General features: G+C 49.6%; 1 protein-coding gene across 8 annotated transcripts in view; it reads right to left on the bottom strand.

The window, feature by feature from the left end:
- The window catches only part of Ldlrad4 (low density lipoprotein receptor class A domain containing 4), a 369,921-nt gene that overhangs the window by 219,746 nt on the left and 126,716 nt on the right, over window positions 1-23,459 (bottom strand). For 6 of the 8 annotated variants that reach the window (XM_046462795.2, XM_046462797.2, XM_046462796.2 and 3 more), the window contains one exon: window positions 6,323-6,779. In XM_046462795.2, coding sequence (XP_046318751.1) covers window positions 6,323-6,362 — 40 coding nt within the window. In that variant the 5' untranslated portion in view covers window positions 6,363-6,779. Of the gene's footprint in view, window positions 1-6,322; window positions 6,780-11,920; window positions 12,066-12,766; window positions 12,945-23,459 lie in introns of those variants that run through there. The other 2 variants (XM_058585134.1, XM_046462799.2) reach the window with 2 other exon arrangements.

The following is a 23,459-nucleotide window of genomic DNA, read 5'->3' as shown; positions in this document are numbered from 1 at the left end:
AGCACTAGCTGTATGCCAGGCTCTGTCTTGTCACTTCACAATGGTTTCCCTCATTCCTTACACAAACCCTCCTCTTATACCTATCATAGTGTCCTAAAAGCACGCTTCAGCGAGGTCGGCGAGCTTGTGGACATCAGAGCAGGAATTGCAGGGCAAGAGACTAGCCGGGACTGGCTGCTTCCCGAGGCCTTGTCCCCTCGGGTCTCCGGGCTGATCCTGCCACAAAGGGCAGGAGAGGATCCAAGATGAAGGATTCTGGCAACATCCGCATACCAGCATGAGCAGGGTCTGGGAGCCAGAGAGAAAATACCAGAGGCCACCAGCGTCTGGGAGCCAGAGAGAAAATACCAGAAGCCACATGTGGGAAGCAGCTGCCTGCTTCTGCAGAGCCTGATTTCTTCAGAGCCAAATGGCTCCGTTTCGGGGGTGACAGTGATGTCCAGGTGTCGGAAGTAAGATGGACAAAGCTGACATTTTCCCAAGAACCTCATGAGACCGGTAGGCCGTTTGGGCCCTGGATGTTCAGTGACAGGAGATTCACCTTAAACCACAGCAACACCTACCCTGATGGTAAGTCCAGCACCCACACCATCCGTGACTGTGTACAAAACCCAAATGTCCACAGCACATAACCATTCTCACTTTAAGTCTCCCCCGGAAAGAGCTGGGGATGGAAGGTTCCAGAAAAACCAACTCAGCTGTCGGATTCAATACCAAATGGAATGTTTCTTACTTTGCGATTTTTATGTTTAATTTATTATAATGTCTTAGCTATTTAACGCTATAAGAACAAAGCATTTATAACAATCCTTATGTTGTACATACTTAAGTAACCCTAAAATAAATAGAGTTTCAAGGAACACGGAAATTAACTCTGGTCATCATTTAAAATGGGTGCATAGGCTCCTGAGAGGAGGCCTCTGCGGTGCCTTTGTATAGGAAGATGACATTAGGCACAGCGGGAAACCCCTGGGAACAGAGCAGAATAGTTTACCAAGGAAGAAAACAGAGAGGAGTTTGCAGCTCGTTTGGAATAATAACATAAATTATGTATTATTTACACACAGAAGCAACATCATTGATTAAACCCGGGTTCATGAGGCCCCGGTGGCAGGTGGCCTGTAAACAGCCTGTCTACCCAGTGCAGCCTGGAAACCAAGCACCCACCTCAGAAGGCTCTGAGGGCTGTCCTAACTCTGTTTAGCAAGAGCAGTCAAGATTTCACAAAAAGCTCTGATCCGTGTCTGCATCCACTAAGTTGCAAGAGGGAAGATTTTTCTCCCGTGCATGGTACAAAGGAGCTCATGAACCCGATAAATCCTGAAGATGGAGAGGCAGATGGAAAGACGCAGAGGCTACTTTGGGATGGATGGGGGTCCACTTGGTCTGGAACTTTGGTCACGGCAAGAGAAGGAAGGGAGATTAACACCACAGGTGGGCATTGATCTCCAGGCGGAGGAGTCTGGACCGTTGTCAGGCAGCAGGAAGAATCCACAGGTTTGGGCACAGGAGAAAGTTCTAATAAAAGCCACACCTTAAAGCTGTTGGTGGGACTTGAGAGGAAGCGGGAAGGAAGACAATCTCCTCACAGGCTTCTCCCCGAGCTCTGTAAAGCGTTGCCCACTCAGAGCAGGTCTGCTGGGGATGGCTGCCCGGGGCCGCGGGACAGAAGCTCCTCGAGAGCATGCTCTATGGAGAGCCCATGCTCTGTGCTCTTTTCAAATGCATTTAAGGTCTTGTGATTGGGGAAACGCTGCCCATGAGACCTTCCCATTACATAACCCCATACGAGATACTCTGGAAAGTTCTATAGTAAAGAAACAGGTTTAATTCGGCCACGAATCCACCCTTGCCCATTTTATTGCAAACCGGCTTTTGATCTCTCCTATAGTCCAGGCAGCTTTGGAAAATGTGGGTTGGGTCATTCATGAGTCAGCCCAAGGCGTGACCTTGAAGACCACAGTGGTGAGTCAGAACCTGAGGACTGGGTGGTAGGCAGGACCAGAAGCCTGGAGCAATCCACTCCTGTACTCATGGAGGGCTGGCCAACCTCTAGTAGACCACATCTACCCACTTGAGGTCCCTGGGGACCCAGACACCCAACCAGTCAGTGCAATAGTTCTTCTTCTTTGGTCCTTAGTGGCTAAGAAAATCTCATCACCAGAATCCACAAAACAGCTCTCTCAGGTACTAAAGACTAAGAAATCAACTCTCTCCTCCCTTAGTGATGGGGAACCTTCATTTATTAACAGATCTGACAGCCCTTTGCGTGGGGAAGACTCAGATCAATTCTATAGGCATTTGATCCATTTGCCTGTTTTGTTTTGTGCTCCCCCAATATTGAGATGATTTAAAGAGCCTCAGAAAATTATGACAAACCTCTGTGGTATCCAAGGGCAGCGTGGAGGCAGAGAGGAGCCAGGATCACAAACCAGCGACCTCAGGAACACGTGCAGTGCCAGCCCGGGCGGGACGCTTTCCCAGGCCCAGAGAAGCACATGAAGTCTCAGGCAAATCTCTGTGGATGTTTGAGAGGGAGACCTGACTGCGCCAGCCTGAGAGGGGTCCCGTTTCCACGGCCCAGGGGTACTAGGAGTTTGCTTTTTAATGCAGACCTCAGTCACCACAACCAGGCAGCAAGATGGCCTGGATGGATAAGAATTGAACTTGGACACTTGAGCTTTCAGTTGCTCCACCGTTAGGCATGTTAGCAAGGTCTGCGAGACACAAGGTCCTTGGGCAGCCTCTACAGGGGCGCTTTGCAGGGAGCACTATAAGCCGGGCAGGGAGGCTCCATCTCAGCCACATGGGACAAAGCATTGATTCTGAGCTCACCTGCTGTGAAAGGGACACAGAAAGAAATGGATTTCAGTGCAGCTTACAAGTTAGGATGAACTGATTCCACCGGAAGTCCAATCATGGCATTAGTGAAGTTCCCATCTGTAGACCTGACGGCTTTGCTCCTGCATGCAAATTTAATATGCACCTACATAAAAAGATATTCTGCAAAAGTTTAAAATTGCAGCCTCCTGAGCCTCTACCTCCAAAGAGAATCGGTACATAAACCATCACGTGACAAATTTCTTTCTTGTAAGCAGAGATATGGTTAATTACATAGTAACTTTGGCCATGTCCCAAACAAGATTTGAAGACAACAATAAATGCTTCAACCGGGGTTAGAACATTTAAGGCAAGATTCCTTTCCCATTACCCCCAGAAAATAAGCAAAATCACTATCTCTTCAATCCCCAAAACATTTGGAATCAACAAACATGAGAAAACCAGCTGGTCTTCAGAGACTACGGCTTCACTCTGCTGCTCAGGCAGGGAGGAACAGCCCTGTCACCCTGCGCCACAGGTCCCTTGTGCAAACTACGTGAACAACAGAGAACACAAGAGCTCAAGCAGTGAGCCAGCTCATAGGGACCCACCTCCAAAGGCCAGGCACTTTATTTTATTTTACCACTGGTGGTTTATCCTAAGGAGACAGGGAAGCTCAAATCCTCGTCCTGCGGACACTTGCATGCCAGGCTGTGATAAAGAATAGTAAGCACCCAGAAAGATGAGCCTACCTGCACATCCCTGTTGAAGGAATGGTACCAGTCCATTCCTTTTCTTTTTCTTTTTAGATCTGACTCTCCCACCCACCCCTGGCTTCTCCTTAAACCTGCTCGCTGAATGCCGCTGGCTCTCAGGGCTTCCCCAATTCAATGTGCACCAAGCACCTGGGATCTTGTTAGGATAAATGCCCTGATTCAGCAGGTCCAGGTGATGCTGAGACTAATTAAATCCCAATCTCTGAGGGTAAAGCCCAGGCAGCAGCACAGTTCCCCAGGGAGCCCAGACGAGGTCACCCACAGGGCTAGGCTGGAAAGGCCACTGTCAACATCCAAACTGTGGCTACACCAGTGTGCTCCACAGCCCAGCCACACTAGCCTCAGAGTCATGAGGAATGACCAAGGACACACAGCCAAGGCATGCTACCCAGCAGGCTGCAGGCTCTCTGAGATCTTTGCTGCGGTTATTGTCACTCAAGCAGGCGGACACCACTAGGAAGAGACTCAACGATGGGAAGTGGAGCTCTTGGGAAAATATGAGTTCACCTGCTATGTCCCAAATTTCAACTCCATGAATCTTGCCACGAAACTGACAGACAGGCATCAAAGTAGGTTGGAAATCATAACCTACACTTACACATCCTTTACAGGTATGTTCACACGTATCTGTATGAAAATACATATATTTTCAAATGCTCTAATTATTCACTTACTACTTTTCTCAAAAGAATAAAACTCTAAAAACATCTATCTCAGAAGTTCCCATAAATGGTACCTTCCTTGCTCAGTTTAAGTTTTGGTAGGTGGCCCACGTCTGATAAGATAGGACCTAATGGGCCAAGCAATAAGAAAGTGTGAGCTCGGTGGGGTGGCAAGAAGTTGGCCCTGAGCAGAGACTGGGGGGGCGTTCCAAGTCTGGCCTCAGTGATAATTACAATGACAGCTGTCACTCACACGGGCCTTCCTAAGAGAGAGGCATTGTCCTATCTCTAGGCAGAACTTGAGGATTCTGATTATTTCAAACAGAGCTTCATATTAGCCTAGGCTTCCTTTCCTGTGGGGTAGAGGGCCGGAAAGCACCCCAAGGACTGGTGAGGACCTCACGTGGCCAACTGTGAGCCACGGTGACCCAGCACCAGGCTCCAGAGGGTGAGGACCACATGGCAAGAGCCTCTGGAGCCAGCAAAGAGATGGCAGATCGGAGCCTTTGGACCTTCAGGGCAGTGAGGGCACCGGGAGGCTCTTCCTGGGCCTGGGCTGCTCTTCCTCAGGTTCTTCTCGTCCCGTCTGCTCTTCCTTTTCTTGTTTCCTCTGTTTCTCAGAACTACCTTCAAGAGCCTCCTTATAGGCACCTTCTAGAGGCCCGTCCTCTGGGCTACCTCCTGGGAGCGGAGAGGCAGAGGTGCCGCAGGGCACAGCACTCCACCTGCAGGGGAGGGGGGGGTCCATGCAGCAGCAGCTCAGGAGGCCAAGGCAGCTCAAGGGTACATGCTAAGTGAGTCTAGCCTGGACGTCTGAAAATGGATCTAGAGGGCTCAGGTTTGCTCTGTACTGTTGAGCGTATTTTCACTGGGCCACGCATCCTTGGACATCGTCCCCACCACAACTGTGAGGCCCCCAGGCCACAGAAGGGATGCTGAGAGGTCTCTAGAGTTGACCCACATGCCCACAGTGAGGGCACAGAGCAGCAGGGTCAGGCCAGGCTACCAGACTCCACGCTGCGAGACTCCACCTCAGGGGAGCTGAGCTGGACGCTCGTGAGGACGCTCAGCCTCCTGGGAGCGGTGTAGCCAGAGGGCTGCCTATCCACTCACAAATGATTAGAGGGAAATGGAAGGAACTGGAGGACCTGCTAGGGCAGAGATCAAGCCAGGGGAAAAGCGGTTCCAATCCAGATCCACATGGTCCCCACGCCTGAGCCTCAGCCCCTCTCTCCAGGCACCCCGACAACCTGGCCTGCTCTCTTTGCAAAATGTGAAAAGTTAACATCTTTTAGGACTCTCATGACCGGAGAATGTGGTCTTTCCCTAGCATCTTTTAAATAAAAATACCAGCTGAAAAAAAAAAAAAAATCTCCCTGGATTCCTTGAGGCTCCCTTAACTTCTCAGTCCCCAGGGTGTAAATTCAGAGTCAGAGGCCCAAAGGATTAAGTGGCTTCCTGGGATGTTAAGTGAATCAGACAAAGAGGCAGGATCCAAATTCAAAGGCCTCTGTGTCTCAGGCCATGGCTCTGGGCACCAGCCAGACCCAGTGGTTCCCTGCAAAATGTGCAAACTGGCAGCCAGGGGGCAAATCAACATTCAATTGTGATGTCCAGCTCCTCCCCGAGCTCATTTACAGGAGAGAGATGCAGACGGCAGCTGAGCCCTGCCAAGTCGCCCCACCACCTCGGTGGCCATGAGCACACAAACACACCAGAGGAAGGAAACCAGGAAACCGGAGGTGCAGGGGGAGGGGCTGCTCAGCACCAATTAGCTTTTCTCTTGGGAGAGTTTTCCTAGCTCCATCCCCTATACGTCACTCTGCAGGTAACACACTTTCTTGGAGAAAGGGATGGAAGACCTCTACAAGACCGCCATGCATTCACACAATCACACTCATGAGATGTCCATGCTTTGTCCAAGTGCCTACTGAGTGAGAGACAGCAAACAAATTATCATTCCGTCACCCTCGGTCCCCAAGCAGCCTTCATGCAGCTGTGAAGGTCTCAGCTACCAAGTAAAAGTCCCCAGGAAGCCGCTGACTCCGTGCGAAGGGTTCTCACCTGTGAAAGCATTTGTGGCCTGAAAACCAGCTTCCTGCATACTGCTCCCCAGACAAGCCTGTGTTCTGACTCTTAAGCTGTCCTGTCGCAAGGAAACCGCCCGGCAAGGCCTCAGGTCACTTCCATCTTAGCCTGTCCGAGTCCATCGCTCCGCTGGTCCAGCGTTTGGGAGCATCTGATGCCCACCAGCCCTGCTCCCACGTCCTGCGAGCGGGCGGTGCACAGACTGCACGCAGTCCAGCGGCGTGCGGGGCGCACGGTCCTGTCAGCCGTCCAGCCAGAGTGTCGAAGCCATGGTGACCGGGCGTGGAGAAGCTTTCCCGCAGAGGCCTGCCTCCCACCTCAAAGCGAAGGCCTGCGCAGCCGTGCCGTGTCCAGCATCGTCCACAGGCTCAGCTCTCCAGGGGAGCCCGGCCTGTCCTGATCTGCTGCTCCCTGGGCTTCACCTCTGTCCTTGCTGAAAGTAAAAAGAAAGAGGTCACTTTCTAGGGCACCTGGGAAACCATTGGGGTTAACAGACCCACAGAAGACCAAAGGAAAAGCCACCCAGAGCCACGCCCACAGCCCTCTTGTGGGCACTGGGGAGCTTCCCAGGGACAGCGAGGGACTTGGGGGGGGGTGTCATGGTTTGGATCTGGATGTCCCCTGAAGGCTCATGTGCTCAGGGCTTGGTCCCCAGTACAGCAGTGTTCAGAGGCGGGGCTCCTGGGAAGTGATTGGGCCATGAAGGCTCTGACCTCACCAGTGGATTATGGATTCATAATCAGACTACTGGGAGGTAGTGGGGACAACAGGAAGTGGGGCCATCTTGGAGGAAGTAGGTCACTAGGGGATATATCTTGACCCTGGCCCCTTCCTTTCTCTTTTTGCTTCCTGGCTACCGCAAGGTAAAGTGTCACCTTCTCTGCCACATGCTCCCACCACCATGATATTCTGCCTCACCTCAGGACCGAAGAAATAGAGCCAGTCAACTTGGAACTAAAACTTCTAAAACTATTAGCCAATCCTTTAAGTTGTTTTTCCTCAGATATTTTGTCACAGTGACAGAAAGCCGACTAACACAGAAGAGTTCCCCATTACCAACAGAATATTACAGATTCCACCCCTCCACAGCTATGAAGAGCACAATGCTCAAATGTCCTTCCCAAGTTACTCAGAGTTCATGTGCATCCATAAGAAGAAATTCATTTCCCAAGCTGGTTCCTGAGGTCTTAGAAGTGAGATCTTTGGTTTAGTCATATATTGCTGATGGGCTGCAAATTGGTACAACCACTTTGGAAAGCAGTATGAAGATTCTTCAGAAAACTTGGAATGGAACCACCATTTGACCCAGTTATCCCACTTCTTGGTTTATACCAAAAGGACTTAAAATCACATACTACAATAATTCAGCCACATCAATGTTTATAGCAGCTCAATATACAATGTCTAAGCTATGGAACCAACCTAGGTGCCCTTCAACAGAAGAATGGGTAAAGATAAGGTGGTATATATACACATGGAATATTGCTTGGCCATAAACAAGAATGGAATTATGGCATTTGCTAAATGAAATAAGCCAATCCCAAACAACCAAAGGCAGGACTTTCTCTCTGATATGCAGATGTTAACACACAAAGTAAGGAGGGAAGAATAAACATTCAGTGGATTAGACAAAGGGGAATAAAGGGAAGGGAGGGGAATGGGAATAGGAAATACAGTAAGTAGAATGCATTGGACAAAACTTTTCTATGTTCACATGTGAATACACCACAGTAAAACTCCACATTGTATACAACCTCAAGAATGGAATCCTAATTAGAATAAGTTATAGTCCATGTACGTATAATATGTCAAAATACACTCTACAGTTAAGAATATCTAAAAAAGAACAAATTGTAATTTTTTTTTTAAAGAGGTGGGATCTTTGGTTCATATCCACTGGCATAAGTGCTCCAGGAAAGGAAACCCAGCAGTTGGATTGAGCAGTTTCTCCAAGTGACTCTTACACCATGATCAAGTGGGATTTATCCCAGGGATACAAGGATGATTCACCATACACCAATCAATAAACACAATACACCACAACAACAGAATGAAGGACAGAAACCACATAATAATCTCAATAGAAGCAGAAAAGGCCTTGGATAAAATTCAACATCCCTGCATGATAAAAACTGTCAACAAATTATAGAAGGAACATACCTCAACACATACAGGATACACAGGGCCACAGACAACATCACACTGAATGCAAACTTTTCCTCTAAGATCAGAAATGATACAAGGATGTCCACCTTCTCTATGCTTATTCAACATGGTGTCGAAAGTCTTTTCCAGAGAGGTAGGACAGGAGAAAGAAATAAGGGGTGACCAAATTGGAAACAAAGTCAAATCATCTCTGTTTGCAGATAACATGATTCTTATATATAGAAAAACCTAAAGATGCTACTCAAAACTATTGGAATCGATAAACAAATTTAGCACAATTGCAAGATATAAAATCAACATGTAAAAACAGCACTATTTTTATACACCAAGAACAAACTTACTGAAAAGGAATATTCCTATTCACAGTGGCTACAAAAAAAATAATATATGGATGAATAAAAAACAGAAGGTGAATGATCTCTACAATGAAAATTACAAAGCCCTGATGAAAAATATTGAAGAGTACACTAAAAAAAAAAAAAAAAAACCCATGTTCATGGATCGGAAGAACTAATATTATCAAAAGATCTGCATTACCCAATGTGATTTATCAATTCAATGTGATTCCCATCAAAACATCATGAATCTTCATAGAAATAGAAAAAAAAATCCTAAAATTCATATGGAATCACAAAAGACGCCAAATCCAACTGCAAAACAATCATAAGCAAACAGATAAACATGGAGGCATCTCAGTATCTGACCTCAAAACATACTACAAAGCTACAGTGAGCCAAACAGCATGGTAGTGTCATACAAATAGACACATAGACCAACGGAAGAGAATAAATAACCCAGAAATAAATCCATGAATTCATGGGCAATAGATCTACAATGACAGCACCAACCACACACATCAGAGAAAGCACAATCTCTTCCATAAACAATACTGGGACAGCTGGATCACCAGGTGCAGAAAAACGAAACTAGACCCTCGTCTCTGGCCATATACAAAACAAATTTGAAATGGATCAAGTGATTAAATATGAGACTCAAAACTAAGAAACTCATAGAAGAAAACACAGGAGAAACACTTCAGGACATTGGTCTGGGAAAATATTTTTCAAATATGATCCTAAAAGCACAGTCAACAAAAGCCAAAGTTCACCAACAGGATTATATCAAACTAGAAGGCGTCTGTCCAACAAAGGAATCTACCAACAGTGGAGAGGCCACCTAGAGACTGGGAGAAAATACCTGTAACTGTGCCTGTGATGATGGATTTGACACCCAGGATACACAAGGAATTAAAACAACTAAATAGAAAAAAGAAAAGAAAACCCACAAGTAATCGGATCGAGAAGTGGGCAAATGGCGTGAACAGACCTTTCTAAGAGTGAGATTTACAAACAGCCAAGCAGATGTGAAAATGGTCAACGTTACTAATCATCGAGGAAATGCCAATCAAAACCACAATGAGATATCCTCCCCCGCCCCCAATAACAAAGGATAAAGCACAGCAGCTGAGGACGCAGAGAACAGGGAACTGTCATACACTGTTGGTGGGGAGGTCCGTTAGTACAGCCGCTAAGGAAATCTTCAACAAACTAGAAAAAAAAAAAAAAAAACAACTAGCGGGATCCAGCAGTCCCACTTCTGGGTAGGTATCCAAAGGAAATTAAATCAATATGTTAACGAGACACCTATACTCTCGTGTTCATTTGGGGATTTATTCACAATAGCCAAGGTACAAAATCCATGGATGGATGGATGGGTAAAGAAAATGTGGAATATATACTCAAGGCAATACTATCCAGCCACATAAAAAGAAATTCTGTCATTTATTAAATACAGAGGAATTTGGAGGACACATGCTAAGCGAAATAAGCCAGGCACCGGCAGCCCCAAGTCCCCCACCAATTTTTTTGTTCGTTTGTTTTGCACTGGGGATTGAACCAAGGGGCTCTCTACCCCTACTATACTCCCCTTTTTATTTTTCATTTTGAGACAGGGTCTTGCTAAGTTGCTGAGGCTGGCCTCTAACTTGCAATCTCATGCCTCAGCCTCCCGAGTAGCTGGGATTACATGTGTGCACCACCACTCCTGCCTACACCAACTTTTTAAGTACACTAATGTAGTACACTGTAGTCATTAATTTTAGAAAACAGAATTTATCCTGTCAGATTAAAACAAAGGCCCCCCTTGCCTTAAAAAATCTTGTTTTTTCTCTGTCCTTTTCTATATAATTCTTTTGGTGCTCCAAAATACCAAACTTTGTTTTCTTTTTCCAAACTCCAGAGAGAAAATGGCACTGTGGGGAGGTTTTGTTTGTGGTGGTTGTTTTATTACGGGACTTTTATTTATTTTGTTCCACTGAAGAATTTAAACTGCCTCGTTTCTTTAACAATCACTTATCTCATGGAAACAACCAAGACAGTCCACAGGAGGTGTGGGACCTGGAACTGCTTCTCAGTGACGGGACCCCCAACCCCAACCATCCAGGAGGGACTGAGACCGGCATGTCCAGTGAGTGAGACCCACCGGCTGGGCAGAGGTGGGGGTGACGGGGACCCAGAGACAGCTCCACCAGGCGGCCCCGTCAGCAGAGGGGGCAGGCCGTGTTGTCACAGTGCATCTGCTTCCACAGCTCAGGAGCCGGCTGACCATCACCACGGCCAGGCGAGGCATCCTGGGAGCACGTGCTAGAAATGGAAAAGGCGGAAAGGTGGGACCCGGCATGCTGACGCCCCTGTGTCTCCTCAGCTCTGCTCCGTGTGCCTCCTGCTTGTGACTTGCCACTCAAGTGCTCAAAAGGTCCTCCCAAGAGAGGGTCCCTGATGGTCCCCCAGCCTGCAGTCTGTGCGGCTTCCCACTACTTTCCAAGGTGTAGATCCCTACGGGTGTCCAGGTCACCCTCACCACCTCTCCCTTGGACCGTAAGTGCCACCAAGACAAGGTCCTGGGCACCCAGCTGCCTGGTACCTGGAGTGCTCGCGAGGACAGGTCTCATGTCCTGCTCAGTGTGCCCAGCAGAAGGGCAGAAGCAGGTACCGAGCAAGGCTCAGCCAACGCACAAGGTAAACCCACCCAAGCCCTGAGCCAGCAAGTGGTGCTCCCCAGGGCCAGAGGCTGCTCCTCAGCTCCAGGTGGCTCTGATCCCACTCCCCCTGATAGTTGAGATGAGACAGGGACTGAGCCATGACCCCATGGGCTCACATTTCACTGGAGGTCCCCTGTGTCCAGGGAGGGCTGTTAGAGGCCATCCATGTAAATCTCCTCAAACAGCAGAGAGCAGGCTCTACCCAGCCAGGTTGAATAGGAGAGCCCAGCAGCTAGTGTGCAGGAGAAGTGGGACCCACGCCCTCTCACCACTGTCCCCCCGACTTCCGAGTCTCAGACCCCAATGCCCGAGGATGCTCAAATCAGGAAAAGAAGAAAAAAAGAAAAAGGGAGAGGGAGGTGACTTACCCAGGTCAAAGGCAGCCTGAGCCACGCAGTCAAGGGCCCTCCCTCCACAGCAGGGCCCCTGCCATCACTCTGTCCCCTCCACACACTCACACTCACTCACACACCCACACACACACTCACAGATGTCCCATTTATACTGGGAAGATGGGCAGGACCAACCAGGAAATAAATTAATTCAATATTGCACTCGAAAAATGTCATTAAGTCCCTCCCATAACAGAGCAACAGTTACTAAGGAAATAGAGCACATCACACAGAAAAACGCCCCCACAGGAAGGGACCTCTCTAAAAACACCAACCCTCCCAAAACCCGAGCAGAGAAGTTGTAGGATATGTTTGTGTTACTAGTTGTTTGTGAAAACTTATAGGAAATGCAGTCCCCCCAGGAATTGTTCAGGAACAAACACTTGGCAGTATTCACATCACAGTTCATCAAAGCCACCCTGTCAAAACAGCCCTGTGCGAGGGGCACCCGGGCCCAGAGGCCAAAGCCCCAAGGAGAAGTGAAACACCTTTTTTTAAAATCACATAACATTAAAAAAAGAACTGTAGCGCATCAAGAATCAACACTGCAGTTTCGTATTTTATTTCCTCTCGCTGGGGACAGACTGTTTGGCAGGCAGAGTGTCTGTCACCTAGGTGACGGCTAGACTGCCAGCCGGCTCCAGGCCACAGGGACTGAGAGCCCAGGCCCCGGCCTGCGCCTGCCGATCTCCTCTCCTCTACCCACCAGGAAAGTGCCAGGGAGAAAGAAGCACCGAGAAACAAAGAGGTGGCTCCAAACCTTGACAAACTCTTGCAGAACTTGAAAAGGAGCCCATGGGAGATCCGAGCTGCCCGACCTACCGTGCCATCTCCACCCACTGCTGGCTCGGTGCAGTTCCAAGGGGCAAAGGGCTTTCAGTGAGATGGGAGAAAGTGGGAGAAAGCGGCCCAAGGATCCGCTTCCCACTTGCTGGCATCAGGGGCACCCTGGTGGAGAATCAGCACCCTCTCCACAATGCCCTGTTCTTCTGCCCTGTTGGACACACAGTCTGCCTCAAGATTTTCTAACAGAAAAAAAAAAAAAGCAAACCAAAAAAACAAGAACCAAGACCCTTGCCCTCAAGGCAGCCATGGGCAGAGAGACCTGCCGGCCTCCCACCCCACGTACGGGACTTGGTCAAGCCACTTGGCCTGTCCAGGCTGACCTGCTCAGGATCCCATTTCCTTATTTGTAACTAGAGGAAGTGAAACCTCTGGGTCCTTCCAATCTGCACATTCCCATGCTGTGAGCCTGGCCACGGGAGGCAGGACAGACATGCCTGAGGAGGACGGTGCACAGCAGAGCTGCCTGGACACAGACTCAGATGTGTCCGAGGCATGGGCTGCCTGCCCCAGGGGACACTGAGTTGGGGGTGCTGGCAGTTCCTGCTACTTTTCCATTCTTGGATCTGGGGGTACAAACAACAGGTAGCTTCTGTGGTCGGATCTCAAAGCCATCCCAGCTGGGGGTAGTCGGTGGGCTCAGGCTAGCTTTTCAGCATAAGGAAGCCCCTGCTTTAGGTCCATAGTTCAGAGAGCAAGTGCAAATCCCACAGCATGCGATTCAAAGACACAGATGGATGCAAACAGGGAGAGCGGCAATTATATCAGAGCGTCACCTTGGCAAACCCAATCTTGATAAAGGACCGACTGTGGTGCTCAGCTCACATCAAAGTTGGAAAAGAGTCTCCCCCAAAATAAACAGGATCACTGTCCTGAGGGCATCCCTAAGGATCCAGGAGGGAAGGAAGTCCAGAGGGTCATCTACCCAATCCTTTCATTCCAGGAGGAGGAGACTTGGGGAGGAGAGGAAACACATGGGAGGTAAGTGTGCTCCAGAGCCAGGACCAGAGCCAGGCATCTGGATCCAGACTGAATCAGCCAAAGGAAGAAGCTGGCTCAGTGAGGGAGGGGCCGCTGGGCTGGAGAGGGGCACAGCGCACACCTCCTGATTCACTGGGAATCAGGGAACACTGATGTTATGCTCTGGATATGAGGTGTCCCCCAACAGCTCCTATGTTGACATTGGAGGTGAAATGATTCCACATGGAGCTACAACCTAATGGGCCCGTCCTAGCCTGAATGCACTAATGTGGTAACTGTGGGCAGGTGGGCAGGCTGAGGAGGGGGTCACTGGGCACTGCTCTGGCAGGGTACACCTTCCCTGCAGCCCCTTCCCCTCTCTCTGCTTCCTTGATGCCAAGAGCAGAGTAGCCTCCCTCCACCATGCCCTTCTGCCAGGATGGTCTGCCCACCTTGGGCCCAAAGCAATGGAGTCAGTCGGTTATGGACTGCATCTCTTCAACGGGGACGGTCAGCTCAAAATAAACTCTCCACCTCCACAGTGTTCTTGTCCGGTATGTTGGTCACGGCAACATAAAGCTGATGAACACAATGAAATGATCCTCACTGCCCAAGTCCCAATCGGGGCCATCCCACCATCCCATCTGGACGCAAGAAAGGAAAAGGGCCAAGCCTTGCAAGGCAGACGATCACCTCAGGTGAAAGTGCATCTGCCACGCCTGGCCTGAGCACCCCAGATACCTCGGTCGTGGGTGTCAGCTGGGCCAAGGTGGCTGCTCGGGACCCAGTCGCCCCGCCCCCTCTCAGTTCCACCCCTGGCCAGACCAACACGGTGAGGGGCTCCTCACCCAGTGCTCCCCCTACCTACTTCTCTTCAGATAGCATTGGCTTAAAATGGGCATGACAGGTGGAAGAGAAGGGAGTCCCCCAGGGCGGAGTCCCCGGGGGCTGAGGGTGTGTAGCCAGGAAGGGCAGGGAGCACTGTGGCATTCCTCAGTGGAGGGGAAGAGAAGAGGGACCAGGGAGCTGTTCTGGGAGACAAGTTCCACCCAGTTTGCCAAGCCACTCCTTGCCGTCGGCTCACAGTGGGCTTCCTGGGGACACCTGTGCCTCCCACAGCACTCCCTGCCCGGTGGCCTGCAGGACACCAGCTTCGTCTTCTCGTTCTGCACTTTGGCAGGAATATGTGGGCCAGCCCACGTTATCTGAGGAGCCGGGGACAGCAGTAAACAAACTAACCTCGGTCCCCTCATTACCTGTTACCTGGATTCTTGTGCCTCATCTATCTGTGGAGGAGTTTCCACCTTTCCCTGAGTCTCCTTGGACTGGAGGACAGAGGAGCCCATGAACTGAACTGAACTGAACCGTAGATGACCTCAACAGGGTCCCCTCCTCCATCTACTGCCTCTATCCTGCATCAGCTGCACCAAGTACCAGGGCACTGACACAAGGAGGCCGGTGGCCATGGGGCACTCAAACTCCCCAGGAAGCTCCCCCTCACGGGGTCTGGGGACAGGCAGTGCTCATCCCTACATCACTCAAAACACACTCCAGTGAGCGCTTCCCACACCAAGAGGCCAGGCAACCCAAGTCCAGGCCCAAGTCGGCCCCCTCCAGGGCTGTGGGTGAGTTTCGTGGTTACTGATGCTCTCTGAGCCTGGGTGTCCTCTGCTATAGAACAGAAGTAACCAGGACACCTGGAGGCCCATGGAGCTCTTGTGCATTTAGTGAAGAACAGATGAAAACCCTGGTAAGTGTGAAGGAGGCCACAGCTGCTGGTCATGACAGCTCACCTCAGCAGAGACCTCTAGTCATGTCTGAGAATCCGCCCTAAACCGCTCCCCGCCTCCAGGTCCTATGTGACCTAACTGGATAGAAGCGTGGTATTTATCTCATGGGTCCCCAGTTGATTTGTCTTGATTTTCAAAAATAAAAAAAGTTCTCCATAGATAAAAATCAAAGCTCAGAATCATTCCATGTCAGCTAAAATTAACAACAGGGAGAAACAGGGTAAAGAATACAGAATTAGAGGAAACGCGTGGGTGTGGTATTTGGTACAAAATGTGGTAGAAGGAAAAAACGACAAAAAAGAAATTTGCCCTTAAAAGGAAAGAGAGCCTCTGATATCCCTTGGTATTCGATCTTTTTTTTCTTGTTTTCAAACTGAAACACCAACTTTTAAAGGCAGCAACAGAGAGGAACAGGGACAGGTGAACTGCGTTCACCTCTCCTTGTTGGGGAGCCCGCGAGCAGGTCCAGGCTGCGTTGCTCCTACCTCTTCTGTTTGGTTTGTCACCTTTGTGAAGTGCTGGCATTTCTCAAGCCTTCACAAAGCCCCAGAAGGAAACTCCAAGGTGGCCACGCACGGGCTTCACGTGGCCAGGACGCAGGGCGTTTTAGGACTCCAAGCTGCCACCTCCCATCAGGCTGGCACCTCCAAGAGGAGGTGCCCATCTCTCCTGAAGCCACCTCTGCGCAAGTCCCAGCCCCATCAGGTGTCAGCGATGGCCCAGACCAGTCAGGTGACCTTTGGATGCACTTCCCCAGGGTGACTCAGTGCCAAGCCCTGAGCGGGTGGGTGCCGCGCTCCTCCACACTCCAAGAGGTGCCGGAGCGGAACAGCCAGCCCTTGAACGCTAATAATAACTGGTCAACAGAACCACAGCCAAGGCTCCCCGTGGGAAGGAGCGAGCTGCCCAATTTGAGCAGCTGGCCTGAGCAAGGGTTTCCTAGGTGCTCCTTGTTTATAAAGCTCCCGACCAGCTCCACATCCACCTCTTCATCCAAACGTTCAGGGAACACCTCAAATGTCCTTGTTTGCTCACTCTCGTTTTTTGAGAAATATATTCCTTCAGGAAAAAAAAAAAAAGTAACTTTCCACTTTATAATTTTCACCACTCAATATCCGGTCAGCAGTGGGTGATGGATAGAAATACTCCAATAATATTCACCTTAGATATTTCCAAAGGACAAGTCCACGCTGTCTGGGGCAGGTGGGAGAAGGGCGATGGACAGCAGCAGTGAGCCCCTGATGGATGCCTCCTGACTCTGGGCCTGCCCGGCTCTGATCAGTGGTCGACAGAGGCCACTGCTCAGTCCAGTGTGGGTACAGCTGGAGGCCACTCCCATACACCCACTCGCAGATCTTGGGTGTTCACTAACGTGCCCTCTGGCACACTCCTTGCTGCCCGATGCCCACATAGACAAAGCTGGGAGACAAGAGGAGCTTCCCACTGCCTGAGGAGCAGCCCCAGCCCCAGCCCGTGTCCTCTTGAAACTGCTGTCTCTGCTCGACCTCTCTGCACAGTGTTGTCCCACTGGCTGGAACCAGAAGTGACCTGTGATTAATTATGCACCATCCTCAGAAGATCAGGCTTTCTGCAACCATCAGGGAGAGACGCGGACTTGAAGAATCAAATGACAACCTCTGCAGCAGCCTTCCCAGAACAGCTTGGAAGTCCACGGCCAAAGCCGCCCTCTGAGGCACAGTGAGTGCTGGGATCAAGTCACTGGGTCCAGGCAGTCAGAGCTGGAGAAGCAACTCAATCTGACCACGGAAATCCAAAGAGGTGACCATCTCGGCTGATGTCTGAAGGACATGACACGAAATGATGGTCCTGTGTGAGGCTGGTCCCCCAGCTGAGGTCACTAGCTGCAACTGCATGACAAACAAGCCCTTGGTGGCAGCTATGCATGACGAGGAGGCAGCATCCGTGAGTGGCCCCGGCACACAGGGCCACTGGACACGCAGCCCTGACTCCACACACTCTGGAGGAAACGCGACAGTCTGGCTCTTCTAGAAGGCTAGACGGGGCGGGGCTTGGAAAGTGCATCTGTCCTGCAGAGCAGCTGTGGAGGGGCAGAGAACTCAGGGGCATGGATGGCTACTGGCATTCAACTGCAGGGGCCACAAAGACCCCGACCCGGGTGTTCTGGAGGCCTCCAGCCAAGCAGAAAGAGCTCATTTCTGCTGCCTCGGTAACAAAGGCCTAGGTATGTGCTCTTACACCGCAAAAGCCAGTGAGGGTTGTCCATGGAGAGTCCCCACAGCAGCCCAGGCAGTGATGGAGAGACAGGCCCTCCTTGGATGCCGAGCCTGGTGGTCAGAGCGAGGCCGGGGCTGGCTGCGTCGCTGAGCTGCAGCAGCTACAGGAGCAACCCCATTCTGAATCATGGACCCAACCCAGCAAAAGGGATCGGCAAATACATGTGAACCGCAGTGAGGGTCTGTATCATCATCCATCATTAGACGGAGGTGAAAGGATTCCTGAGACCCGGCCAAGGAAAAGCACAGGCTCTCGCAGCGAGAGCTAACGAGGACCACCAGATCTGACCTGCAAGCACCACTCATGTCGCCACCCAGGGTCAGAGCTCACCATCCAACCTGAAGCCCACTTCCCCGACGTTTAAGCCATTTCTTCTTTATAGCTTCCCTTTTCCCTTTATAATCGGCCTTACTTATTCCCTTTCCCTGTGGAGTCGACAAGTAGGAGCAGACCTATCTTATTCCCAGCTCCACAGTGCTGACCTCAGCAGAGTCCTTCAGGGAGAGGCCAGGGCCTCCAGAGCCCTGAGAGGCCGGGATGGAGGGGCAGGAGCAGCAAGGAGACCCTACGCCCATGGACACCACCCTCCTCCCACCACCTCCTTCTCACTGGCTGGCAAAGCAAATGCAGTCCTTGGAATGACAGAGATGAGCACCTGACTTCCGTCCCCATGGGGAAGTGGCCATTGCTGCTTGTCACCAATGTTCTCCCTGTGTCCCCAAACATCCCAAACATCCCCCAGAATCACCAACACCACCGGCATCCATTTGATCTTAAAAAAAAAAAAATACATATCCATGAAAACATGTGAAATAGGAGAGAACACATATTTAAACACACAAGACTAGCATCCGAGAGCAGCTGGAGGAGATGGTGATGGGGACACGGGGACAGCTCTGCCAGAGGGGCTCCATCAGGCGGAAGGACCCTTCAGGTCCCCTTGGCACTGGGGTGACCCCACAGCCTTGGGGAGGAGCACGGAGCCAGATCACCAGCTCTGAGCTGCTCACCTCATCCTTCTCAGGCACGTGCCAGCACCTGTCTGAGCCTCACACTCGTCCTCCCTAAAATGGGGAGGCCCTGGTGACGAGATAGGACCCAAGGCACACGCGTGGTTCCAACACCTAATGGCCCCCTGCATAAGTGGCTGGGGCAGTGAGGGGAGTAGGGGAATGGCCAAGAAGCCACTGCCTGCCATTGTCAGACCCTGAGGAGGAGCACCGGGCTTGTTGTTGGCCAGCCAGGCTAAAAGGGACAAGAGGGGGAAATAACTGTCCTTTGCCCAAGTTAGGGGACAAGGGGAAAAAGGACCTCGTGACCCACCCTAATGAACTCCACTCCATGGCCAAACCCCCAAGGAGTTAGATCTTAGGTCCGTTTAGAGCAGAATTTAATATTTTCCTCTTCAAATAATCGCTTACGTAGATCAGCACCGGGTGGGCTCTGCTGTTCCCTTACCACTGACCAAAGCCTCCCACTTCCCTCAAGCCTCCCCCTGATCATGCTGACCAAGCCTCCATTTCCCCCAGGGGCCTCCTTCCCACCCGACGCACAGAGCCACACACTGATCCACGCAGAGTGACTCACTGTGAGGGATTCCCCACAGAGAACACACTCCCAGTCAAGTGACTCATCTCCACACTTCCTTTGAGTGAAAACATGTTATTATGTTCAATAAAACCATACAAGAAATAACAGCTAAAGATGGCATTTAAATAACTTCTACCAACACATAAAAATGGCTTCCTGGAGGAAAAGGGAATCATTGGCATTTTCAAAGATATTTTCAGAGCTCCCTCTTCTCTCCTCCTCCTCGGCCCACCTCCCCTGATGCATGAGTCATGGCCACATCCCCAGCTGCAAGGACCCCTGGCCCAGGGTAAGCTTGGGCGAAGTGGGTTTGTCATGAAGATGGAGGCTGCCATTGAGATCTAAAAGCAGTCTAGCTACTCCACGACCATCCCTTCCCCTTTCAGTTCCCATGGAAACAGACCTCCGATCGCCAAAAACAGGGTAAAGATAGCACCATGCCCAGTTTTCCCCACAATCTGTTTCCATGGGAACTGGAAAAGAAAGGAAGGGAGGCTGCGTAGCCAGACTGCTGAAAACCTCCGTCCTCCTCAGCTGGAGTGGTGGGCAGCACACCGGTCCCAGCAGTCCACAGGCCTCTGTGGGCTCTTGAGGAATGAAAAGTCCACCCAGGGATGGAGTCTCAGGGAAAGCAAGGCTCACAGCAGGCTGGACCAAGTGCTCGAAGACAGCTGTGGACCTCTCACCCAGCAAGCAATTCATTTCTTGAATGTCCCTTCAGCCAAGTTGAGAGGACCCACTTCACACCAGCTGGTCCCACACCTGGCTGGGAGACAGAATCACCCCAGACCTTCGGAATCAATATTTCTGAGGGCTGGGACCAGAACTGAGTAGTGTTTCATAAGCTCCAAAAGTGATTCTCAAGCAGGACCATTCTGGGAACCTGATGGTCTAGACGGAAGCTTCTCAAAGTTCAGCACCCGTGCAAAATTCTGTGGGAATGTTGGTGAACTGCAGATTGGGGTCCAGCAGGTCTGGAGCAGGGCCTGAGGTTCTGCATTCTAACCAGCACCCAGGGATGCTGATTCCGCTGGTCCATGGACCACATTCAAGTAGCAAGATTCTAGAGTCCAGTGATTTGAGTCTTGCACCTTCTTTAGAAACCGAAGATGAGGATGATAGTCATCTCTGCAGTAGCAGCTAGTTCCTACCTCCAATTGCTAGTCCACTACCCATGACAGGCTCTGAAGAAGACTGGCTTGGCGTAAGGGCATTCATGTAATGCTTCAGATGACCCTCCCCCTTAAGTGTTTCCTCCACCTTCGTGAGGTAAGATATCCATGAGGATCAAAAGCTAACAATGTTCAAAATCCATGTGTAATCATCAGGTAAATGTGATTACTTCCTCCAAAGCTGATCTCTCTGAGAAAGGTAACAGCAAATTCCACTCATCTGAGGATCAAACTAGTGATGGGAAATGTGCAAAACATGTAGAAAATATCCACAACTATGGACATAGAAGAATGCCACTGTCCACATGTCATTTTAAAGAAAATAGAGACACTTTGGAGGAATCTCGGGTATTTATGACAAAAATAATAATAATAATTTAGGTAGCCTTAAAATCCCCAAAAGAAATTCTAAAAGAAAATTCTAAAATTCTAAAACAAAGAAAAAATTGTAAAGTATCAACATGATTTCCATGTTTTAGTTAAAAATATGCAGGGTAATAGAAAGGTAATATTTATTTCCATAGTGAACCATAAAATGATTTAAACCACGTTAAATGCTGGCATATTATTCAAAAACAAGTTACTGATTTGCTATTTTAAGAAATCTCCATTTTGCTGATATAGAAAAGGCAAGCTATTTCAGTTTGTTTCACTAAATACACTGTATACCTCATTCAAAAAGCACATGAATCTTTGAAAATTACAGTAAGAACAAAGATTTCAACTATAAATCACGAAGCCATGTCATAAGCTTTCTTGAAAAAAAAAATCTGATTCTAAAAATGTGGAAGGAGAAAAAATCAATTATTTGATTAGTCAGCACACAAGCAGCAGAGCGAGCTGAGTGCGTCTGCACAGCGCTGTACCGCGGGCAGCTAAAGGAAGCACTCACCCTCTTCATTGCACTGAAGCAAAAATACACAGATATTTAAACATGCGTGGAAAACGCCACACACAAACTTTGTTTAAAATATTGCGATTCTGTTATTTTGAGGTTCCCAAAGCACACAAGCCAAAGTGTGTGAAAGACATATGCACACATATGCACACATATGCACGCATGCACGCGAGCTCGCACACACACACACACACCCCCACACACACAATGATAAAGTAAATGGCTGTGGCAGATGATGCCAAAGGAAGGGAGCTGTTAAGTGCTCCATCAAAAATGATAAAAATGATTGGGAATAAATGCAGAGGCCTGCTCACACCCAGACCACTAAAATCTGCTAGTCTGTGAGACTCCAGGCAGAAAAATCCATTGTTGGTATTTACTGCGTGCACGTGTGTACTTTGTGTAACACGAGGAGCAACCACAGCTGAGTCGGCAAGCTTCCTACAGTGAGCCAGATGGAGGGCGGCTTTGCACAAGGCCATGCAGTCTCTGTCCCTGCTCCCCTATGTTGTCAGGATGGCCTGAAAGCAGCCATGACAAACAGCACGTAAGCCCACAGGTGCGGCCATGTTCCAACAAAACTTTATCAATACAAACAAGCCCTGGCCAGCAGGTGGACCACAGGCCATAGTCTGCCCGCCAGTCGACTAGAGCACACAAGGCTTTCCTTATTTGGGGGAAATGTCTTATTCAACTTCAACTCCAAGACTCCAGAGAAAGGCGGGAAAAACCCTCTTCAGTTCAGTCTCATTCTGTTTTCAGATGTCCCTGAGGAACCCCTGGACTCACAACACCCCAAATGCTCAACATTTCCCAACACCTACCTACCAGCTCTGCTCAGCTGCAACAAATTAACGCACTGTAATCATTTCTTATGTGTTCTCTGTATTTTTTTTTTTACAAACATCTTGTCTCTTTCACTTCGTTCTAATAGTTCCAAGGGCAAGACTTGATTTGCATTTCCCTTTAGAATTGAGCTTAGTATTCAGCACTAACACAAAGATATCAAGGGTTCTGCTGACCAACCAGTTCCCCCTTCTTCCTGAGAGATAGGTAAAAAAAAAAAAAAAAAACAAAGAAAAACACCATCCCTGATGTCTATCCCAATGAGATTATGGCAAAGAAGAAATTCTCCAGGTCTACGCTATGAAGGCCAAGCATATAAATGAGTGTGCTCACTAGAATTCCTGAGGTAAGTGCCCCTAGCAAATGCACATGGCCATACGCACTGAATTCAGTAATACATAAAAGTGCAATGAACTACGTGGTGAACAAATTAATTGTTCATATTTGAATAGAATTACAGAATTTGGAAACAGGAAATGCTCTTTAGGTATTATCCACTTCAGTGCACTATCCTCCATAAGAAGAAATCCCGGCTCAGATATTTCCAGTAGTTATGCACATCTGGGCCTCAAACTCATAAAACTGGGATAAATCTAATGATAGAGAAATTTTTGCACTTTAAAGAAATCCTATAATGAATCTTTCCTCGCTGATAAACATGCACTGGTAAAAAGATGCTTGCCTGTCATTTAGCCGTTCCCTGACTCCGGGTTTGGATAAGTGTAGCTGTCATGGTGGAAGGTGTGCCTGAGACCACACACAGTGCTTATGCAGGAGAGCATGACAGCTCGCAGTGCCACGGCAGAGGTGAGTCACACCTGTGACTAGGGGTGTGGCGGCAGCTGGGTGTGAGCACGGCAGCTCCCGTGGGAGGTCACAGCTGCTTTCTGTGACCTGGCTCTCTGGGTCACTGGCACATCAATGTGAGATGAGATGAGCAGCTATCTCTGGAGCTACCTCTGCAGGAAGGGTGCTTCTCTGCAGCCACTGCGAGGTCCTACCTCCCACCGCCTCGCGCCTTCCTGCCCACTGAACTCCTTACCAAGGAGAAAACCTTCCTGGATCCAATGGCTTAGTCTGAAAATCCCGGTTGCATTTTCTGGAGAGAAAAGGTAGAGATGGAGAAACAGGAAGGCAGCAGTGCCTGGCGTGAAAGGCCT

The sequence above is a fragment of the Marmota monax genome, unplaced genomic scaffold (assembly GCF_021218885.2).
Source record: "Marmota monax isolate L192 unplaced genomic scaffold, Marmota_monax_Labrador192_F-V1.1 WCK01_AAM20220418_F8-fsc00180, whole genome shotgun sequence".
Lineage (NCBI taxonomy): Eukaryota > Metazoa > Chordata > Mammalia > Rodentia > Sciuridae > Marmota > Marmota monax.
This window is presented reverse-complemented; position numbering and strand designations above follow the sequence as displayed.